General features: G+C 40.4%; 1 protein-coding gene across 2 annotated transcripts in view; it reads left to right on the forward strand.

Annotated features, from left to right (window-relative positions):
- The window catches only part of cfap97 (cilia and flagella associated protein 97), a 34,511-nt gene extending 15,128 nt beyond the window's left edge, over window positions 1–19,383 (forward strand). For both annotated transcript variants that reach the window (XM_041186240.1, XM_041186241.1), the window contains exons 3-4: window positions 14,204–14,333; window positions 18,997–19,383. In XM_041186240.1, coding sequence (XP_041042174.1) covers window positions 14,204–14,333; window positions 18,997–19,058 — 192 coding nt within the window. In that variant the 3' untranslated portion in view covers window positions 19,059–19,383. The remainder of the gene's footprint in view (window positions 1–14,203; window positions 14,334–18,996) is intronic.
- The last annotated feature ends 896 nt before the right edge of the window (window positions 19,384–20,279 follow it).

A 20,279-nucleotide genomic window follows, 5' to 3' on the forward strand; every position in this document is an offset into this window, starting at 1 on the left:
CAGTGCTTCTTTCAAGTTGTGTTCAACATAGAGTACTAATTCATCAGCAGAAATGGGCTGGTTGGTGCTTTCTTTGCCCATATTTGACCTGATACTGTGAAATTTCATGCAGCCCAGAGACAAAATTGAGAATTCCCTTGCAACTGTGTACCAATATGCTGCCACTTCTGTTGGTTCATCCTGTTGCAGGATGGTAATGGAGGAGTTTGGGAATGTTGGCTGGAAAAATATAATTTAGTGAGTATGACTATCAGGTGACTGCTTGACTGGTCATTTTGGCACAAGTCCCCAAATGTTCGTGAAGAGTTGTAGTGTTGGCTGGGCAAGGTGTGCCTTTGTTGTCTCTGGTGCCTCAGTCCATGCCAGGTATTCCATCTGGCTTTATTTTTATTGTACTTTACTGTTGCAGTTTGATACAACTGAGTGGCTTGCTAGGCCATTTGAGAAGGCTGTTGAGAGTTAACAACATTGCTATGGCTCTGGAATTGCATTTAGATCAGACCGAGTAAGGATGTCAGATTTCCTCCTGTAAAGGACATTAGTGAAACAGATGGGTTTTTATGACAATCTGGTAGTTTTCATTGTCACCATTGCTAAGACTTGCTTTTTATTCTAGATTTATTTATTTCACTGAATTTAGATTCCACAGTTGCCATAGTGGGATTTGAATTTGTGCTTCCTTTCACTAGTCTAAGCCTACTAGTCCAGTAGCATGCTAACTATGGTACCATTCCTGCACTGACTGCCAGGTCCTCTCTTCCCAACTCTCAATTGGCCAGCCTTCCCGGGGAGGAGAAAGATAACATTTCAAAGGCACTCTGAAGCTCGCCTTGAAGCGCAACAGCATTGTCGCTAATGACTGGGAGGAGCTTGCTACCAATCGCTCACCACAGACGCATAGTGGCAACAGTGTGTACTATCTACAAGATGCAATGTAGCAACTCACCAAGGCTCCTTCGACAGCACCTTCCAAACCTGCATCCTCTACCACTTAGATGGACAAAGACAGCAGATGCTTGGGAATACCACCATCTCCGGGCCACACACCATCCTGACTTGGAACTACATCTCCATTCCTTCATGGTCGCTGGGTCAAAATCCTGGATCTCCCTTCCTAACAGCACTGTGTGGGCGTATCTACACCAAATGGACTGCAGCAGCTCAAGAAGGCAGTTCACCACTACCTTCTCAAGGGCAATTGGGGACAGGCAATAAAAATGCTGGTCTAGCCAAGGAAGCCCCACGCCCTGAGAGAATAAAAAAAGGCAGCAACTTGTCCGTCAAGCTGCATCATGCTCCGAGTCCAAACAACCTGATGATGAGGCAGAGTAATGGAAGAGAATGAAATAAAACAAAGCAAATCCTGCGCTCCAGATCCCACTACCTCGTTGAATGACCTGCCCCACATGTCCAAAGATCTATGGGTTGTGAATCGGCCTCTTCAGTCACATGAAGACCAATGGCAAAAACTGAATAGATGCATCCTCAAATTGGGGGACAGCTGAAGACGACTGACACATTTTCCTGAAGGATGCCGAGTGTCTCCAGTGTTGCTGTTTTTATTTTCTGAAAATTGTGGATTTATAATGGTTTCCAAAGACAATATTCTTGACAATCAGATTGAGTGGAACAAAATCCCTTACAAGTATTATGTATAAGTGGAGAGAAGCTCATGACTTATAGACATCTGTTTTTAGAGAGCTTTTTCCATGCATCATCAAACTTTGTCAGCCGTGACTCAATTGATAACTCTCTCACATCTGACTCTCCAGTTTCCAGGTTCGAGTCCCATTCCAAGACCTGAGCTCAGAAATTAATGCTGACACTCCAGCACAGTACTGAGGGAGGCCATTTTTGCCTGCACAGGTGGATGTAGAAGATCTTATTCTGAAGAAGAGCAGGGGAGTTATGCTTGGTGTTCTGGCCAATACTTATCCCTTAATCAACATCACAAACATGGATTATCTGGTCATTAACACATTGCTGTTTGTGGGAGTTTGCTGTGCACAATTGGGCTGTCACCTTTCCTACATTGCAATGGTGACTACACTCCAGAAAGTACTTCAGTGGCTGTAAAGTACTTCAACCTGTCTGGTAGTCATGAAAAGTGCTATATAAATGCAAGTCTGTCTGTCTTTAACCCACTTGTAAGCGATACTTATTTTTTTATGTGGGTTTTAAAGTTGTAAGTTTGTGTTTTTGATTGCTGCTCATCATTGCTGTGGATTTTTGCCATGCAATCCTTTTAAATGACCGGAAGAAGGCACGTTTTACAACATAGCAATAACTCAGGGTAATAGCAGTCCAACTGACATAATTGTTGCTTAAAATACTGAATCATTTTTGAGGGTTTAATATACTGCTGTATGCTTTGGAATAGAAATTTAATGCAATAAATTGACACAAAACTGGGTGGGAGGGTGAGCTGTGAGGAGGATGCAGAGATGCTTCAGTGTGATTTGGACAAGCTGAGTGAGTGGGCAAATGAATGGCAGATACAGTATAATGTGGATAAATGTGAGGTTATCCACTTTGGTAGCAAAAACAGGAAGGCAGATTATTTTCTGAATGGCTATAAATTGAGAGAGGGGAATATGCACTGAGACCTGGGCGCCCTCGTACACCAGTAGCTGAAGGTAAGCATGCAGGTGCAGCAGGCGGTAAAGAAGGCAAATGGTATGTTGGCCTTTATAGCCAGAGGATTCAAGTACAGGAGCAGGGATGTCTTGCTGCAATTATACAGGGCCTTGGTGAGACTACACCTGGAATATTGTGTGCAGTTTTGGTCTCATGTGAGGAAAGATGTTCTTGCTATTGAGGGAGTGCAGCGAAGGTTTACCAGACTGATTCCTGGGATGGCAGGACTGACATCTGAGGAGAGATTCAGTCAGTTAGGATTATATTCGCTGGAGTTCAGAAGAATGAGGGGGATCTCATAAAAACCTATAAAATTCTAACAGGACTAGACAGGGTAGATGCAGGCAGGATGTTCCTGACGGTGGGGGAGTCCAGAACCAGGGGTCACAGTCTGAGGATACGGGATAGACCATTTAGGACTGAGATGAAGAGAAATTTCTTCACCCAGGAGTGGTGAGCCTGTGGAATACACTACCACAGAAAGTAGTTGAAGCCAAAACATTGTATGTTTTCAAGAAGGAGTTAGATATAGCTCTTGGGGCGAAAGGGATCAAAGGATATGGGGAGAAAGTGGGAGCAGGCTATTGAGTTGGATGATCAGCCATGATCATAATGAATGGCAGAGCAGGCTTGAAGGGCCAAATGGCCTACTCCTGCTCCTATTTTCTATGATTCTATGACACACCCGTCAATATCAACAGTTAACATTTTGAGATTTTTTTTAAAATCAAGCACACAGACTAACTGCAGCATGGTGCCATAGTCTTTTCTATTTTACCGTAGAAACTCAAACACTTTGGTCCTCTTCATGGAAACACTGCTTATGATTTACCACAATATTCTGTAAATCCTTCCCCTGTCTCTTAACAGCACGATTATAGTTAATGCTGAGTAAGAACATATCATAAGAACTAGGAGCAGGAGTAGGCAATTCAGCCCCTTGAGCCTGCCTTGCCATTGAATATGATCATGGCTGATCTCATTTCGGCCTCAACTCCAATTTCCCGCCCTCTCCCCATAACCTTTCAGCCCGTTACTAATTAAAAATCTGTCTATCTCCTATTCAAATTTATTCAGCATCCCAGCATCCACTGCACTCTGAGGTAGTGAATTCCACAGATTCACAACCCTTTGAGAAAAGTAATTCCTCTTCATCTCTGATTTAAATCTACCACCCCTTAGCCTGAAACTATGGCCTCTCATTCTAGAATGCTCCACAAGGGGAAACATCCGCTCCACGTCTACTTTGTTTATCCCCTTTAGCATCTTATATACCTCAATTAGATCTCCCATCATCCTTCTAAACTCTACGGAGTATAGGCCTAAACTGCTCAATCTCTCCTCATAAGACAAGCCCAGCATCTCTGAAATCAATCTAGTGAACCTCCTCTGAACCGCCTCCAATGCAGCTACATCCTTCCTCAAGTAAGGGGACCAAAACTGCACAGTACTCCAGGTGCAATCTCACCAATGCCTTGTACAGTTGCGACGACACCTCCCTATTTTTGTACTCTATTGCTTTAGTAATATTTGCCTTCCTTATTACCTGCTGTACCTGCATACTAGCTTTCAGCAATTCATGCACGAGGACACCCAGATCCTTCTGCACTGAAGCATTCTGAAGTTCCTCTCCATTTAAATAATAAGTCTTTTTATTCTTCCTACAAAATGTATAACCTCACACTTAGCCATGTTAAACTCCATCTGCCAAATTTTGGCCCATTCACCTAACCTGTCCATATCCATTTGTAAATTTCTTATTTCTTCATTGCAACTTACTTGCCCACCTATTTTGGTGTCATCTGCAAATTTAGCTATAGTACCTTCTATCTCTGAATCCAAGTCATTAATATAGAATGTAAATTGTTGGAGCCCAAGGACCGAACCCTGGGGCACCCCACTAGTTACATCTTGCCATCCAGAAAGAGACCTATTTATCCCGACTCTCTGCTTTCTGTTGGGGCACACAACTGGGCAAGTGAGCGGTGTGGAATTGGGTCTAGTGTACATCAGTGAGCAGGGAGTTATGAAAATCTCAGCAACCTGACAACTGTATTTCTTCAGTTACTTATCTAGTAATGAAGCAGTTATAGATCTGATGAAAATTTGTTTTGAGGAGATGGAAAACTCAGCCTTCGATATTTATGAACAAATGTTCACATTAATCAAATATCCCTACTGCATGCTGTTAGATCAGAGAAATCTACAGATTTTTTTCAGTTTGTATTTCGCTATCTAAAATGTAACTGTTAAAGATTGAAATGAAATCAAGTGACATTTGCCAAAATTGCATGCTGGCTTTTACAAAATTGCTGTTGTATTCGGTAGTACCGTGGACAGTATGAAATTATATTAGCACCTGTTAGTCTGAAGGTTGTCATGACCTTCAACAGACATGCCATACAGTGAGAGTTGATTTTGATTGGACCATGTGACTCCAGACCTTTAGGACTCGGTCATTATGGTCATAGCCTACAAACTAGTCACAAGATCCTTTATCCCAGGCGCACTCATAAAATCTTTTGTGTCTGTTCTTGCAGTCTTCTGCTCAGGCCTGCTTGGAGTGACATTTTATTTTGAAAATTAACTTAGGCAAAAAGGTTTGTATCAGATGTAGGTGCAGTTTCTGTTAGGTATGAGAGTTGCATACAAGTTGTTGACTTTGACAATATCACTCCATGCAATGGTTATGTGGTACAAGTGCTACACTATAGAGGAAAAAGAGCCAAAAATTGAAAGTCTACTTAGCTAACCACAGGAGTTGCAACATTAGAATTAGGAATCTGCTTGATCAAACAAAGCTGACTTGGATATATATCGAAGGGGAGCTTGCCTGCATCTGTATAGTGTTGAATTACAGAGTGAAAATTTCAATAGCTCTAAACTTTATTTTATTAATTAGAATTAATACCTTTTCTTGCTGCAGTAATGTTTAAATACCATCGCCTAGAGGTGATCTGGGAACAGAGCTTTGTGTCAGAGTTTTGGTTCATGGACTTAACGCCACATTAATTTACACAGATTTCCACATTGTACACGTTGTAGAGACAAGGGCAAGGAACCCATTCACATTGTCACAGCACCGTGCAGCATAAAATCTACAACAGAGAAATAAGCCACTTGGCCCAATAGCTGTATTTTATGTCAATGCTTATAGTCTATATGGACCTCCTCCAACTCTAATTACCTGTTTCCACTCCAGCCATGTGTTCTGGAGAGAGTACAGAGAAGATGTCCAAGAAAGCTGCCAGGGCTTGAAAATTGCAGCTATGAGGAAAGATTGGATAGGCTAGGATTGTTTCCTTAGAACAGAGGAGGCTAAGGGGTGACCTAATTGATTGTACATAGGTGCTGGAAAGTGAAGTAAATGAGTGGCTAGTTTCTTTTTCATCTTTTTCTGGTCAGCACAAACATGATGGATGAATGGCCTCTTTCTGTGCTATAACATTTCTATGGCTCTATTGGAGTTTAAAAGAGAATATTGACAAAATGCCAAATTATAAACCTATAATAATGTCCAGTAACTCAGAGATGTAAGGTGACCTCATCCAAGGGGAGGCCATGATTCTGGGAATGGATGTAGGTATAACGTAGGAGAGGAATTTCAGGTTATTAATATAGTCCATAGTATATTTTATAACTGAGGACTACTGGTGAGGAAAGAGGGGAGAACGTATTAGTTATCAGTGTTGTACAAAAAAGTTGTATTACAATTCGCAATAGTAAAGCTACCATTCAGACTAAAGTTTTAATCCTTACTGTGAGTACACAGAAGTTTTCTTCGTATTGCAGTTCATGGCTCTGTTCTAAGATTAGTGAAACAAAATACATGTGTTGGCCATCCCGTGCAGTCCCATGTGAATGTGATATGTCGTCATAATGTAACCAAGGCTGTTGCCTAAAATAAGACTGAAGTTGATGTTCAGTAAGAGAAAGCCGATGGTGCATGAAGCAACACAGCCCATTCTTGCTGGAATGTATTTAGGACTTTTTGCTTTGTTGCGAAGAAAGCAGGAACACATTCCTTCAGAAGAGCAGGAGGTGGAGAGTGCTGAAGAACAAAATTAATTCTAACCCTATTTATTTTATTCAGAGAAGCAATATAATTTCCATTCTAGGAAAGTAGAAACCAGAAAATATCTGTTGCATTTTTATTCATTCTACACTGTAAGAGTATAACCAGTCTTGAATCGATCTGGTGAAATTATATGTTGAAAATAACGTCATGGCACTGCATATTGTCTTAAGCATGAAATGTAAAGCTACAAGACTTGTATCCTTTCTTCCTATTTACTTTCTCCCAAACTCCTTACAAAAATCTGGGACAGTGCTCAGCCTCTCAACCAAGAGTGGATCAGATGGAACAGTTGTTAGAGAATTTAAAATTCTGTTGACTTATCCAACCTGTCCAGATTTCCTACCAGCTCTGACATATCAACACCATTTGGTTTCAAATTATTAAACACCAGAAAATATCACATTTGGCTGCATACAAGAGGAAATAAAAAAACTGCTCTTTAGCTTGTAAAGTACCAAAGTACCATCATTGACACACTGCAGCTGCCTAGAGGGCAATGCAGTAGCAAATAAAATAAAGAAAACCAAACATTGGGACGCCACAACACCAACTTGCAATTATGTACTGCCTTTAATGTACAAAAATGTCCCAAGGTGCTTCAAAGAAGTCTAGAGAAAAGGTGGATCCTGAGCCAAAGAAAGAGTAATGACTAAAGGATTAATGAAAGAGGGGATGGTTTTTAAAGGAGGAGAGGGAAGCACAGAGATGGGTTTAGGGAAAATGCCGCTTAGGCTGCTGTGGTAAGGCAAAGGGTGGGGTGGCTGAAGGCAAATGAGCGTTTTGGGAATGGTAGCACTAGAGGAGTTTATAGAAATGGAGAGGGATGAAGGCATATACAGCAATTTAAGTACAAGAATGAGAATTAGAAATTCAAGGCATGAGGGAACCAGGAGCCAGTATAGGGTAAGCAAGGATATATGGGGGTGAATGAGCCAGATTTAAAGGATAGGATGCAAACAGGATAGAAGCATTGAAGTTTTGGGTGAGTGGAAGTTTGTGAAGGCTGGTTAGGAAAGCATTGAGATAGTCAAGGCTAGGATTTTGGATTGAGAATGGATGCTGAGATTATAATTGACAGCAGTTAACAGGGATGTGTCTCCTGCACAAACATTCCTAGTTCTCATTGCCTCTTATGGCTTGGATGTGCATATAAAATGCACCTTGCATTCATCTTTCTCCTCCCTCCTGTTTCCAGTGATACTCTGAAGATACCACTAGCACATTACTCAAATACCTTATTATTTATTCCCTTATACATTTCTGTGGATTTACCACTACATTGTGCTTAATGTGACGTATTAGCTTATGCCAACATCCCTTGTTTAAAATCTTGTGACTGGGGAAAGAGTCCTGTGGACAGGAGACCCATATTTTGCTAGCTGTAGACAAAAGAGACCATGGCGTTGTAGTAATGTCACTGGACTAGCAATCCAGATGCTCAAGCTAATGGTCTGGGTCATGGATTCATGGGCCATGGAAGCTGGTGGAATTTAAGTTCAATTAATAAATCTGGTATATAAAGCTAGCCTCAGTAATGGTGCCCTTGAAATTATTCTCGATTGTTGTACAAACCCAAAAAGGTCTAATGTCCTTTAGGGAAGGAAATCTGCTGTCCTTACCTGGTCTGGCCTACATGTGACTCCAAATCCACAGCAATGTGGTTGACTTTTAACTTCCCTCTGAAATAGCCTAGCAAGCTACTCAGTCCAAGTGCTTTTAGGCACAGCAACAAATGCTGGCCTTGCCGATGACGCCCACATCCCATGAAAGAATAAAGAAAAAAAGTGAAGGCGTAACTGGATATGGTGGTATATTGGTTATGGTACTGCTTCGGCAACTTGTACAACTGAGTACAATCAGTATGGTAATTTGTGGGCAAATACTAAAAACATGTCCACAAAAGCTACTGAACGTCATGAAAGCTCAAGTGCGTCAGTAATGTTCCTCCTGTCTGGCCGTAACTGAGTAGTCCAAACTACGTGTTTTACCCTTCATGCTGTTTGAGGTAGTACAAATTCTGACAGTAACCCACAAAGAAGGCCCACCACTGTCTTTCCCATCACTGGAAATGACAGAGTATCACTAGGAATGAGCAATGCATGTTACTTTGCCAGTGCCCCCACATTCTGATAACAAATTTTTAAAAATGTAAAACCTGTGTTCCTGTGCAGTGACCTATGGTATTACTCTCATGAAAGACTGGTGTCCAACCACATCTGTAATTTAGTTGTCCTTTTCCTGTCAGCCTACTTGGCGGTGATTAAATTGTGTTCAATCCAAGGAGTATAGATACCTTCTCTTTGTTGCTTTATGAAGGCCAATAACTAGTGCTTAAAGTACACATAATTCTCCTGTAACTTGTAGCATGTCCCTAGAAATGGGAATTAAAATGCTACCTTGTCAATTAAGAATTATTTGCAGATTGTGCCTCAAGTCCACCTCGTAACTAAAACAATTTTAATTTCTGGAAGATTTAGCGTAACCACAAAGTTCACTGTTCTCCAGTTGCTTAGTTTGTGATTCACTTAAAGATAATTAGTTGCTTTATAGCTGGGATGTGTGCACAAGCATTTAAAGTTTACTACAGAAGTGTAAGTCACATTTTCAATAAGTTCTAAGATTTCACATTCTGGAATGCACTAACTCCCTGTACAGCCTATTTCAGGCAACAACGCTTCCTCTGGCTTGTGCTTAGCTAGTTATTTCCATTTGACGCCAAAAAATCTGGCAGCAGACATGAACGCTTGTGACATGTACCTTCAGATCCAAAGTGATTTTAACTCTTAGTGTGCTATGTACTTCAGAATTAAGAATGTGGCTTTGGAGATGCTAGAATTAAGTCAATTTGTTTGTAGTTCTAAAATTAATTTCTTGAATGTTCACAGTTTGAGGTTCCAGATAAAAGTTATTCGTTTTGAAATTTGAAGATTGTGAAAGATGAAAATATTGACATTAGAAAAAGTTTAATGATATGTAGGCCACAACTGTGCTTTATCGTTTCAGTTCTTCAGATGCCACCCCAACTTTCCTATGTCACAGCTCTTTCCATTTAACTCACGTATTGCTTTGCTCAGGAATCAAAGCAGATGTCTGTGTTTGTCCAGCAAAGCTATATGAGCAGAAACTATTTTCCGTAATTACACACAGAGTTTCTGCCACTTTGTGCTAGCATTATCAGGGCAAAGTAGATGAAATCACCTGAAATAGTGCAAAAGATTGTGTAATATTAAATTACTTCAAGTTTCTGTCTAAAAGTCATTTTGCTTGAAGCTGGCCCCACTACAAAACGGGTACGACCTTGGATAGAAATAACAAGCATGGCGAGTTTCCACCAATTGCGGCCTCTTCAAAATGAGCTTGTTTTTGCAGGGCATAGGCACTAGTCAGAATATTTTAAAAATGTTCACATATTGTGAAATATTTAATTTACTAAAAAGCTAACTTTTGTACACCAGTGAAACTAGTTAAATTGCTCAGTATAAATGTTTTGTTATTTTCACTAATTTAACATCAGATTACTCCAGTGGACAACCAGACATTCTTATTAAAAATGCATTTTTTAATGAAACCCATTTTCAGTAGCATTAATAAGACTGCACCAAATTACCACTCTTGACTACCTCGATGAGTGTCTTTAATGCAAAGGAAATATTGCACTGACTGATTGTGTTGGTCTATGGAAAAATTTATATAAATATCTTCGCAGATGAGTTTAGGCCAAAACTTGAACCATAACTTCATTTCGGAAAAGCGGTGCAATTTCAAGCACAGCTGTGCCAGTTTGCCAATTGCACGCAAAGCGGACACTCTATCCCAAATAATTAAGTTTACTTTCTATTAAAGTCTGCATGCATGTATGTTTGACCTGCGCAGGGTGCACTTAGTGGAAGCAGGATAAACTAGCGTTGTGCTTGTGGAGCTAACAAATATAGTAATATAGTAGCTCAGGAAGCTACAGCCTCACTGTGTAATGGCCGAAGCTTTAACATGTATAACTTTCCCCATCAGACCATTATGACCCTGGGGTAAATTTGAAATATTTAGCTGAGAATTTAAAATATTTGACAGACCCTCAAGCCTGCCAAAGGTAACATGTAAATAAAAGCAAAGCTCATGTTGAGACTACATTTCTTCATTACTGTCAACTCTGTCCCAATTTGTTTTTGAAATAAAAGATTCAGCAATTCTGACCCAGACTTAGGACATTGCTCAGATAGTTGTTATCATATTTTTAAAAAGTTGAATTGCACTGCACATCCAATGATTTATTTGGGAAGTACCACGTAATCATGATTGCTGAGTTTTGATTGCAACCCCAATCAATGTAAAGATAATTGTGTTGATGGTTTTAAATTATCAACGCACTCTCAAGTAGTACCCGATCTAATTCGTTCAGGTGAATAAAAATCCACTTCAGGAGAAGGCCCTGAATGAGAACATAAGTACTCATTAGAAGCAGTTCATCGAATCACAAACCTACTTGGGTCAATTTTAAAGATGGCATCAGCTTTTGCTAATGGATAACGAATTAAAGCTCTGCTGAAACCAACTAGATTAAGGAAAGGAAAACAGACGAGTAGTTTAATTTAACTAAATAATTCTTATTTTTACTCTAAAACACTTTGAAGGAAGTTGCTTTAAGAGTATAAAGTGCTGCAGCCCTGTCTTTTTCCACAGTTGGCTCTAGTATTGTTTGACACCTCTGTTTATTATTGGTTTGACTTGCATGTAGAAAATGAATTCACTTTATTCCATTTTTCTATATTTATTTACCAGTTGATGAAATTGGCTGTAGAATTAAATCACTAATGGCATTGCACTCTACAGATACTAGGTTATTTTTTGGATATAACAAATCCTCTGTACTCAGTCAAGAGACTTAATTCTGCTACTTTCTCCATGGTAGCTACTGGATGTGTTCCAACCTGGGATAACATTTGCAGCAAGCTTCAACGTCATAAGATTTGAATAATCATAATTTAACTATATAATATCTATGGCATATTTTTGTGATTACATGATGTATTTTTAAAATTTCTGTGACCCATTGCAGAAAATGTTACATTTCTTATTCTAATTCTTGGGTAATTATTTAAAATGAGACCAGATAAATGAACAACAACATGAAAAGTGTCCAGTGGGTGCATATGAATGGATATGTTAAAGTAGTCTCTCCTACAAATCACTTATGTATTCTGTGTTGGCCCTGCTAATGCCATTTCCATTTTCTGGGCCACTAAACCCTTTAGAATTTGATTGCAATCCTCCACTGTCCTACTGATTTTGGTCTCAACCTCCTACTCCCAATACCACCTTCTAGGTCATTAATAAAGACCATGAAGAATAACAGGCCTAGGACCAGTACTGGGGATACTACTAATAATATGTCACCAAGCTGAGCCATATCCATTAACTGCTTCTTTCTGAGTCTTTCTGATTGTGGAGTTGGAATCAATTCCTGAATCAGCTTTTCAAATTTCCTCAAGAACTTGAGAACATAAGAAATAGGAGTAGGCCATATGGCCCATCAAAGCCTGCTATGCTGTTTTGTAAGATCATGACTCATTCCAGACCTAAACTCTATTTTTCAATCCAATCCTTGATTCCCCTAAGAATCCAAAAATATATCCATCTCTGCCTTGAATATATTCAATGACTGAGCAGCCACTGCCCTCAGGAGCAGAGAATTCCAAAGGAATCAGAACCCTATTAAGTGAAGAAATTTCTCCTCATCTTGGTCCGAAATGGCTGTCCCCCTTCCCTGAGACTACACCCCTTAGACTCTGCAGTCAGGTGAAACAGTCTCTCAGCATCAAAACTATCGAGCCCCCTTAGAATCTTACATTTCAATGAGATCACCTCTTATGCTCCTAAACTCCAGAGGAGTTTAGGAAGCCCATTCTACTCAATCTCACCTCAAAGGACAACCCTCTCATCCGTTGAATAAATCTAGTAAACCTTTGCTCTCCCTCTAATGGCAAGTATACCCTTCTTCAGATGTGGAAACCAAAATTGTACACAGTACTCCAGGTGTAGTCTCACCAAAGCCCTGTATAATTGCAGCAAGGCTTCTTTACTTTCGTACTCCAACTCCCTTGCAATAAAGACCGATATTTGCCTTCCTCATTGCTTGCTGTATCTACATATTAATTTTTCTGTTTTATGTACAACGACATCCAAATCCCTCTGAACACCAACATTTAATAGTTCTTCCCACTTAAGAGCATTGGAAACCCTATTTCCGACCCCGATCAGACGAAAATAACGTACAGTTACCTTCCTCTGATTTTTCTGAGTGACCTTCCAATGGAGGATCCTTCACATCTGACCCGGTGCAGCAAACCTGGTAGGGCACAGTGCAGCGAATCTGTGCAGAAGCCACGTCCCCTTTTTATAGCATTAACTGCAGTATTTTGGTAAGCAGAATTTAAATGTCCCAATGCTGCTTTGAAAGTAGCTATGGAGAGGAGATAAGAGGTTAGGGTAGCAGGTGGGTGAGGTGGGGAAAGCGGATATGGTGGCAGGTAGGTGAGGTGGGTGAAGCAGGTAGTGTGGCAGATGGGTGAGTGGGTTTGGGGGGGGAATTAAGTGTCAGGTGGCAGGGGCTAGTCAGGTCAGGCCTGGATCTAGTCAGGGGGGTTGCCGTCGGTTGAGGAGGTTGGGGGTCAGTGGAATGAGTAATTGGGAGGTCAGCTGTATAGTTACCCAGGTGTTAGACTAGGTTTTTTCTTGTCTAGCATTTCCTGGGGATTGATCCCGGTAGCAAGTCAGAACCATCTGAACGTAACTCAGAGTTAGAGACTTTTTCAGAGGGTCCCAGGGAGCAGGGGAATTGCTCATTGGAAGTTCAAGCTTCCCGGGCAATTCCTACAGAGTCCTTGCGTTAAAGACAGGAAGATCTGGGGCATTCTTTTCTATTCTTCCTGCCAAAGTGAATAACCTCACAGTTCCCTTTATTTTACTCCATCTGCTGCTTTGCTCACTCACTTGACCTATCCATATCCATTTAACTCAGCAGTCCCCTCACAGATTACTTTCCCACCTAGCTTTGTTTTATTTATTCTTTATGATTAATCTTTACTTTTATGAGAATATGGACCTCGTCTTTAAAATTGTTTCCATGAGACAAGGTAGCCACTGGAGCCAATATGGTGTTGACTAATTGCTGTGGGAATTCAAGAACTGGCCCTCTAGTGAACATTTTAATGTATGTCATAAACCATTTAATCTGTTGTCAAACATTTCAACTTTTTGGTTTTTGCTCTTTGTTAAAATTTAAATACAGTTTAGCTGATGTCCGTTCTATGAAAATATGTCACTTTCAATTCTCAAGAATTGTTATAGGTGGGATCATAGCAGTAATATTAACAGTTTTGTTTTGTGCCATTCTAGTAATTCTATTCGTTATTATAATGGAACAATATGTTGCATGTGCTGTGAAATGAAAAGTGTTTGTATTAAACTTGGCTACCGTTCTGAAAACTGCAGGCTTTTCTGAAGAGATTGGAGGCAGTGAAACCAACTAAGGAGCTGAGGCGCTCTAATCAGCTGATGGATTACCAGCGACAAATGTCATTCATGGAGTCATCCTATTCACAGCAGAGCAGGCCATCAACAAGTGGGAACATGTCACGTTTGTATATTTAAATCACACACTAGAGTAACATCATCAGTAGTGGCATTCCATATACACTTACTGTTCTTTGATAATTGATAATGAATGATGCTGGAAAGAGAGATATGTTGCCAAAGCTTTTTGTCTTGTATACATTAGGACAGATGCAAGAATGCCAAATTTCAAATGATCACAACAATTTATACTACAGGAGAAAAGGGTGCTGATTGGTTGGTAAGTCGACTCTGATTGGTTGAGGTATTGCCATGGAGAATGCAACAGGGAACTATTGACTCTGCAAGCTCCTGGGAAATCGAAAAAGGCCCAAGGCTCGAACATATTCCTTTTGCTTGCAGAGAACAGGTCCCTGTGTATGAATGTATGTCTCTTCTAGTAAACATGAATGAGCTATGTTATGAGCTCGACTGATTATCTTATTTGATTCTTAGTGTAGCTCTTAGAGCACTCAGGTTTCTTTAGCAAGTGCTGCTCAATCAGGGAATCACATCTAACAATATTAGTTTTGTTTTGGGTTTTGCAAGTGCAGGCTGATTGAGTACAGTCTTTATTCCATCTATTACGATCAACCGAAGAAACAGGCTGTTTGATTCAATCAGCCAATCATTGTGACGTATGGCCTATATACCTGGCATCGCACTGGCACTGAAATTCATACACAATGTTGCTTGATTGTGTGGTAGGCAGAATGTCTTTTTGGACTGATGGCAGCATCTTGTTATTGGAAAACTCGCATAAGCACAGCATAGTAACAACGTGAAACAGCTTACTTAACCTGTTCAAATTTTTTGAGATATTTAGCCTTTTCAGGGTAATTTGAGGTAAACTGGGCACTTCTCACGTCCGGAAGTGGCAGCCTTGGTGAATTTGCGAGTTTGCGTGTTACACAGCAATCAATGATGAATGGAATACTAGTAAGAACTGGCTGTAGTAATTCACTCAATGCACGTATGGGCTGCCAGAGACACACACAAGTAATGTCCCATTCCGCCCCATTTTTTATCAATGACCAGTTCTGCACAGCATGAATTGGTCAGTTCTTAGTGAGTTTTCCATTTACACAATAAAGGATTCCTTCACCTTTGCAAAGACTATACATGACCAACATATTGATAGCAATGCCTTGTCTCTGTGCTCATTCAACCTTGTGGGCTTATTTATGAATGTGCTGTTGAAGGAAGCCATAGACATTTGCACCACGTCATTAGATCATGGCAATATAGACGTGCCACCATTTTCTGAATCTATTTATTGAACTTATGAACTTAGCAACTTATGCAGTTGAGTTCAGTTTTAATGTGACCACGTGTGCACAAATAGATGGTGAAGCCATGGGATCCCCTCTAGGTCCAATGCTGGCTAACATTTTTGTCAGTTTCCACGGGAAACGCATTTTGATGGATTGAGCCTGGGTGATATGTTCATGATCTTTGAATCTGCAGCTGCATGTAAGGATTTCTTTATACACCTTAATACACTCCACCCCATGCTTCAATTCACTTTTGAGATGGAGCAGTCTAACACTCCCTTTGCCTAGTCGAGAAATCCCCAAATTGGTTCTCCACAACTGTCTACCGCAAGTCTACCTTCACTGTCAATATACAATCTCAATATGCATTGGGATTCTTTCGGCTCCACGCGCTATAACATTGTCCTTATCAGAAATCATGTGAATGGCACCCTGGCCATTTTCTCACCTTGTAAACTTAACAAAGAAATAGAGCCCATCAATCTATCCTGCGGGATAGTGGCTCTCCTGATCAGATCATTGCTGTGTATTGTGCAAACATGCAAAAGAGCCTAAGGCTGCCAGATTCAGACCTGAAAAGTGCCTGGTCTACCTCAAATTACTGTGGAAAGGCTAAGTATCTCAAAAAATTGAACAACAGGCGAAGCAAGCTGTATCACATTGCTGCTGTGCAGTGGATATGTGAGTGGTATTTTCCACTACAGGATACTGTTTGTCCGAAAAGACCTTTGCCTACCTCACAATTGAGCAATGCTGTGCATGAATTTCGGTGCCATTGCAATGCCAGATATGTGGGCCATACGTCCAAACGATTCACTGATTGAATCAAATAGCATGTTCCTTCGGTTGTTCATAATAGACAGAATACAGACTGGACTGAACCTGCCTGTGCTTGCAAAGCCCAAAACAAAAACATGTACTGTTAAATGTGATTCTGCATTTGGGCAGCACTTGCCAGACAATCTGAAGTACAGTAATAGCCAGTTAATATAATCAGTTGAGCTTGTGACGTGGCTCATTACGCTTGCTAGAAGAGACATACATTCATACCAAAACAAAAGGAATATGTTCAAGCCTTACACCTTTTTTTGGATTATCCAGGAGCTTCGGGAGCAGAAAGGTCCCCGTGGCTTTCTTCATGGCAATGCCTCAGCCAATCAGAGTCAACCTGCCAACCAATCAAGATCCTTTTCTCCTGTAGTATAAATTGTTGTGACCTTTTGAAATTTGGCATTCTTGCATTTGTCCTGATGAGTGCACGATGCAAAGCTTTGGCAACGTATTCCCTTTTCAGCAATATTCAAGTTCTGTACTACCAAGTGACTGTTTGATAATGAAATGCTTCCTTTCTCCATCCTCAAACCTTCTGTGTTTACTGTACCACAGTTAGCAAGAGAATTAGTACAATTTTTTTAAACAAAGCAAAAGATCAAAACTAAGAACAATACACATTATACTGAATAAATCACGATCAAGCATTATCACTAAATAAAAAATATGTTGAGTCACATTGGTACACATGTTCCTTGCGTGTTTGCAGCCCACAGGAACAATACAACTGGATAGCATTGCAGGGCCATGGGGAAGACAAGGAGAATTTGTGCCCGTTTAAAACAGAGACTAGACTATAATGGACAATAAAGACATAGGCCTGTTAAATTTTTATTTATCTATTTTTCTACTGGGGAAAGAGTTTAAAATAAAAAGCAGTGATGGGAAACTGAAAATAAGCCAGGTGGGGGGTAGGTTTTAGTGGACTTAATGTAAGTTTTTAAAAATTGTGTTAGATAAAATCATGGCACTTGAGACAAATTCCCAAGACCTAATGGTTTCCCTTCCAAGGAATTAAAATAAATAGGTAAGGAAATTGTAGGCATGTTTGTCACAATCTTTCAACGTTCTCTTAATTTAGGAATCATGCCTTTGAATTGAAAAATTGCAAATGTCATTCCATTATTTTATAAGGGCTTGAGGGAGAAGCCAGGTAACTACAGATCAGTCAGTTTACCATTAGTTGTGGGGAATTATTCAAATTTTATCAAGGACAGAGTGACTGAGCACTTGAACAAATATGAACTGATGATTAAAGGGTGTCAGCATGGATTTGTAAAGGGTGGCCAAGTCTTACACATCTTGTTGAGTTTTTCATGAAAGTCACTCACATGGTCAATAGGGAAGTGTGAAGGAATGTATTTTGGAAGTAAAAATGAGGAGAGGCAATTTTTGCGAAATGCTCTACAAGTTTAAGCAGAGTTGCAGAAATAGGCCCAACTAACCCTTCCCAAACCACCCCCCCAACTACCCTCCCAAGCACCCCCATGAGCTGACCTGAATAGCGCCCCGCACCTGAGCCAACTACCCCCCCCCCCCCCCCCCCGGCCGCCCCATCAGACCTGACTACTCCTCCCAAACCGACAGGACTACCCCCCAGACCTAACTACCCACTCACCCACATATACACTTCACCCACTCTACCTACCCCACCCACTCACACCCCTACCTACCCAGTCACTCACCCATCCACTCATAACATTCAGACTGGATCTTTCAACTTATCATACGGCAGCTAGTGCTGTAAAAAGGGGGCATGTTCTGTCTTCCCCTGATCCTACTCTGCTCCAATGGAGTTCCCCTGGGATTCCAGAAGAAATGTGCAGCAGTGTTGGGTCGGGGGAATTTTTGAGTGCAGTGGTTGTCCGACCATCATTGTTGCTGCTCGGAGGACCCAGGCCATGGAGTACAGAAGGAAGGAAGTTATGCTAAATCTTCATACATCAATAGTAGGTCTCTAATTGGAGTTGGAGCATTGTGCCCTATTCTTGGCACTACATTTTAGGAAGGAAGTCAGAGCCTTCGAGAAGCTGCAGAGGAGATTTACTAGAATACCAAGGCTGAGGGACTTCAGCCATATAGAGACACTTGGAGAAGCTGGGACTGATCTGAAACCATTTCCACTGGCAGAAGTGTCAGTAACCAGAGAACACATTTAAGATAAGTGACAAAAAAATTAGAGGTGAGATGAGAAATCCTGCTTCTCTTGTTTGAGATTCTCATATCCAGCAAGAAACAAAATAGGTAGGATGTCCTGCATTGTGCCAAGCTTTTGAAACCTGACGCAGACTTCCATTAGATAGCAAGTTCACTTCCATGGCATATCATTGTTAATGGAAGTTAATGCCTCCCTCACTTTGTATATCCAGCAGTTGGATTTGGAGTGATGCTGGAAGCGGCATTGCAGATATGCCCAGCAGCTACCAATCCCCTCAGCTAGAGTTGAAGTTGTACAAGTATGCAAAGGATAAAATGGATCAAAACAAACTCCAAAGTTAAAAATCATTGTATTCTATTTTAGTATTTGTCTTATGCTACTTTTTAATATACATTTTCTCTTTACTCTAGGACATAGTTCAAGATCATCCAACCGCAAGAATATTCATCCAGTGTCTAATTCAAGTGCCTGAGATTCAGCCAAATCATCCAAACCTCTTGAGCAGCCTAGTCATAAGTGTTTAACTGAACTTAGCTAATTGCTATTGTTAAGTGACTTGTGTTCTGTGGCCACATACTGTATGTTTAAAACAATTCTTAAACTGTATTTTAAACATAAACCGAGCTTCAATATTTCTGTCAAGTTGAGCTGTGTTTTATAAGTGTACAATGTGATGTGATATATCTGCTAATAAGTTTTGTATAATAATTAACCTGGTTCTGAGCATTTTTATAATTGAGCATTAATTTGAATAATTAACCCAATATTATTTCTAATAAAGTGTGAAATTTACAGTACTTAAGTTTTTTTTGAAAACATTGTTTGTAATAGAGCATAGTGTTATACACAGTTGAAACATTTTAAATTGATCTAAGACTTGACTGCATATGCAATTATACCCAATTGTGCTCTACTGTACTGACTTTCAGCAGGCAAAATTATCTTGTGAATAACAATTGGAGGTGTTAATTTAAACTATGATATAATGGTATGGTGAACGTTGGGCCTGGGGTTCAATTTGTGCTTCTACAGATTGAGCAGGTTGGACTGTTCTTGCTATACAATATAATCACAGAATTGTTACAGCACAGGGGGATCCCATTCAGCCCATCGTGTCTACCCCACTCTGAGCAAATCACATAGTGCCATTCCCCAGCCTTCTCCATGTAACCCTACACATTCTCCCTATTCTGGTAACAGACTAATTCCCTTTGAATGCCTCAGTTGAACCTGCCTCCTCCACAGTCAGGCAGACGTTAGCCACTTGCTGTGTGAAAAAGTTTTTGTCATGTCGCTTTTGTTTCTTTTGCCAATTACTTTAAATCTGTGCCCTCTTGTTCGTGATCCTTTCATAAGTGGGAACAGTTTCTCTCTGCCAACTCTGTTCAGACCCCTCATGATTTTGAATACCTCTATCAAGTCTCTTCTGTCAAATCTCCTTTCAGCCTTCTCTTCAAGGAAAATGGTGTTATCCAGTCTATCATCATAACTGAAGTTCAACCCTGGAACCATTCTCATGAATCTTTTATGCACTCTCGTCAATGACTTCACAGCCTTCCTAAAGTGTGGTGCCCAGATCTGGACGCAGTACTCCAGCTGAGGCCGAACTAGCAAATTATATAATTTCAACATAACCTCTTTGCTCTTGTACTCTATGCCCCTATTAAGAAAGCCCCGGATACTGTATGCTTTA

The sequence above is a fragment of the Carcharodon carcharias genome, chromosome 4 (assembly GCF_017639515.1).
Source record: "Carcharodon carcharias isolate sCarCar2 chromosome 4, sCarCar2.pri, whole genome shotgun sequence".
Classification (NCBI taxonomy): domain Eukaryota; kingdom Metazoa; phylum Chordata; class Chondrichthyes; order Lamniformes; family Lamnidae; genus Carcharodon; species Carcharodon carcharias.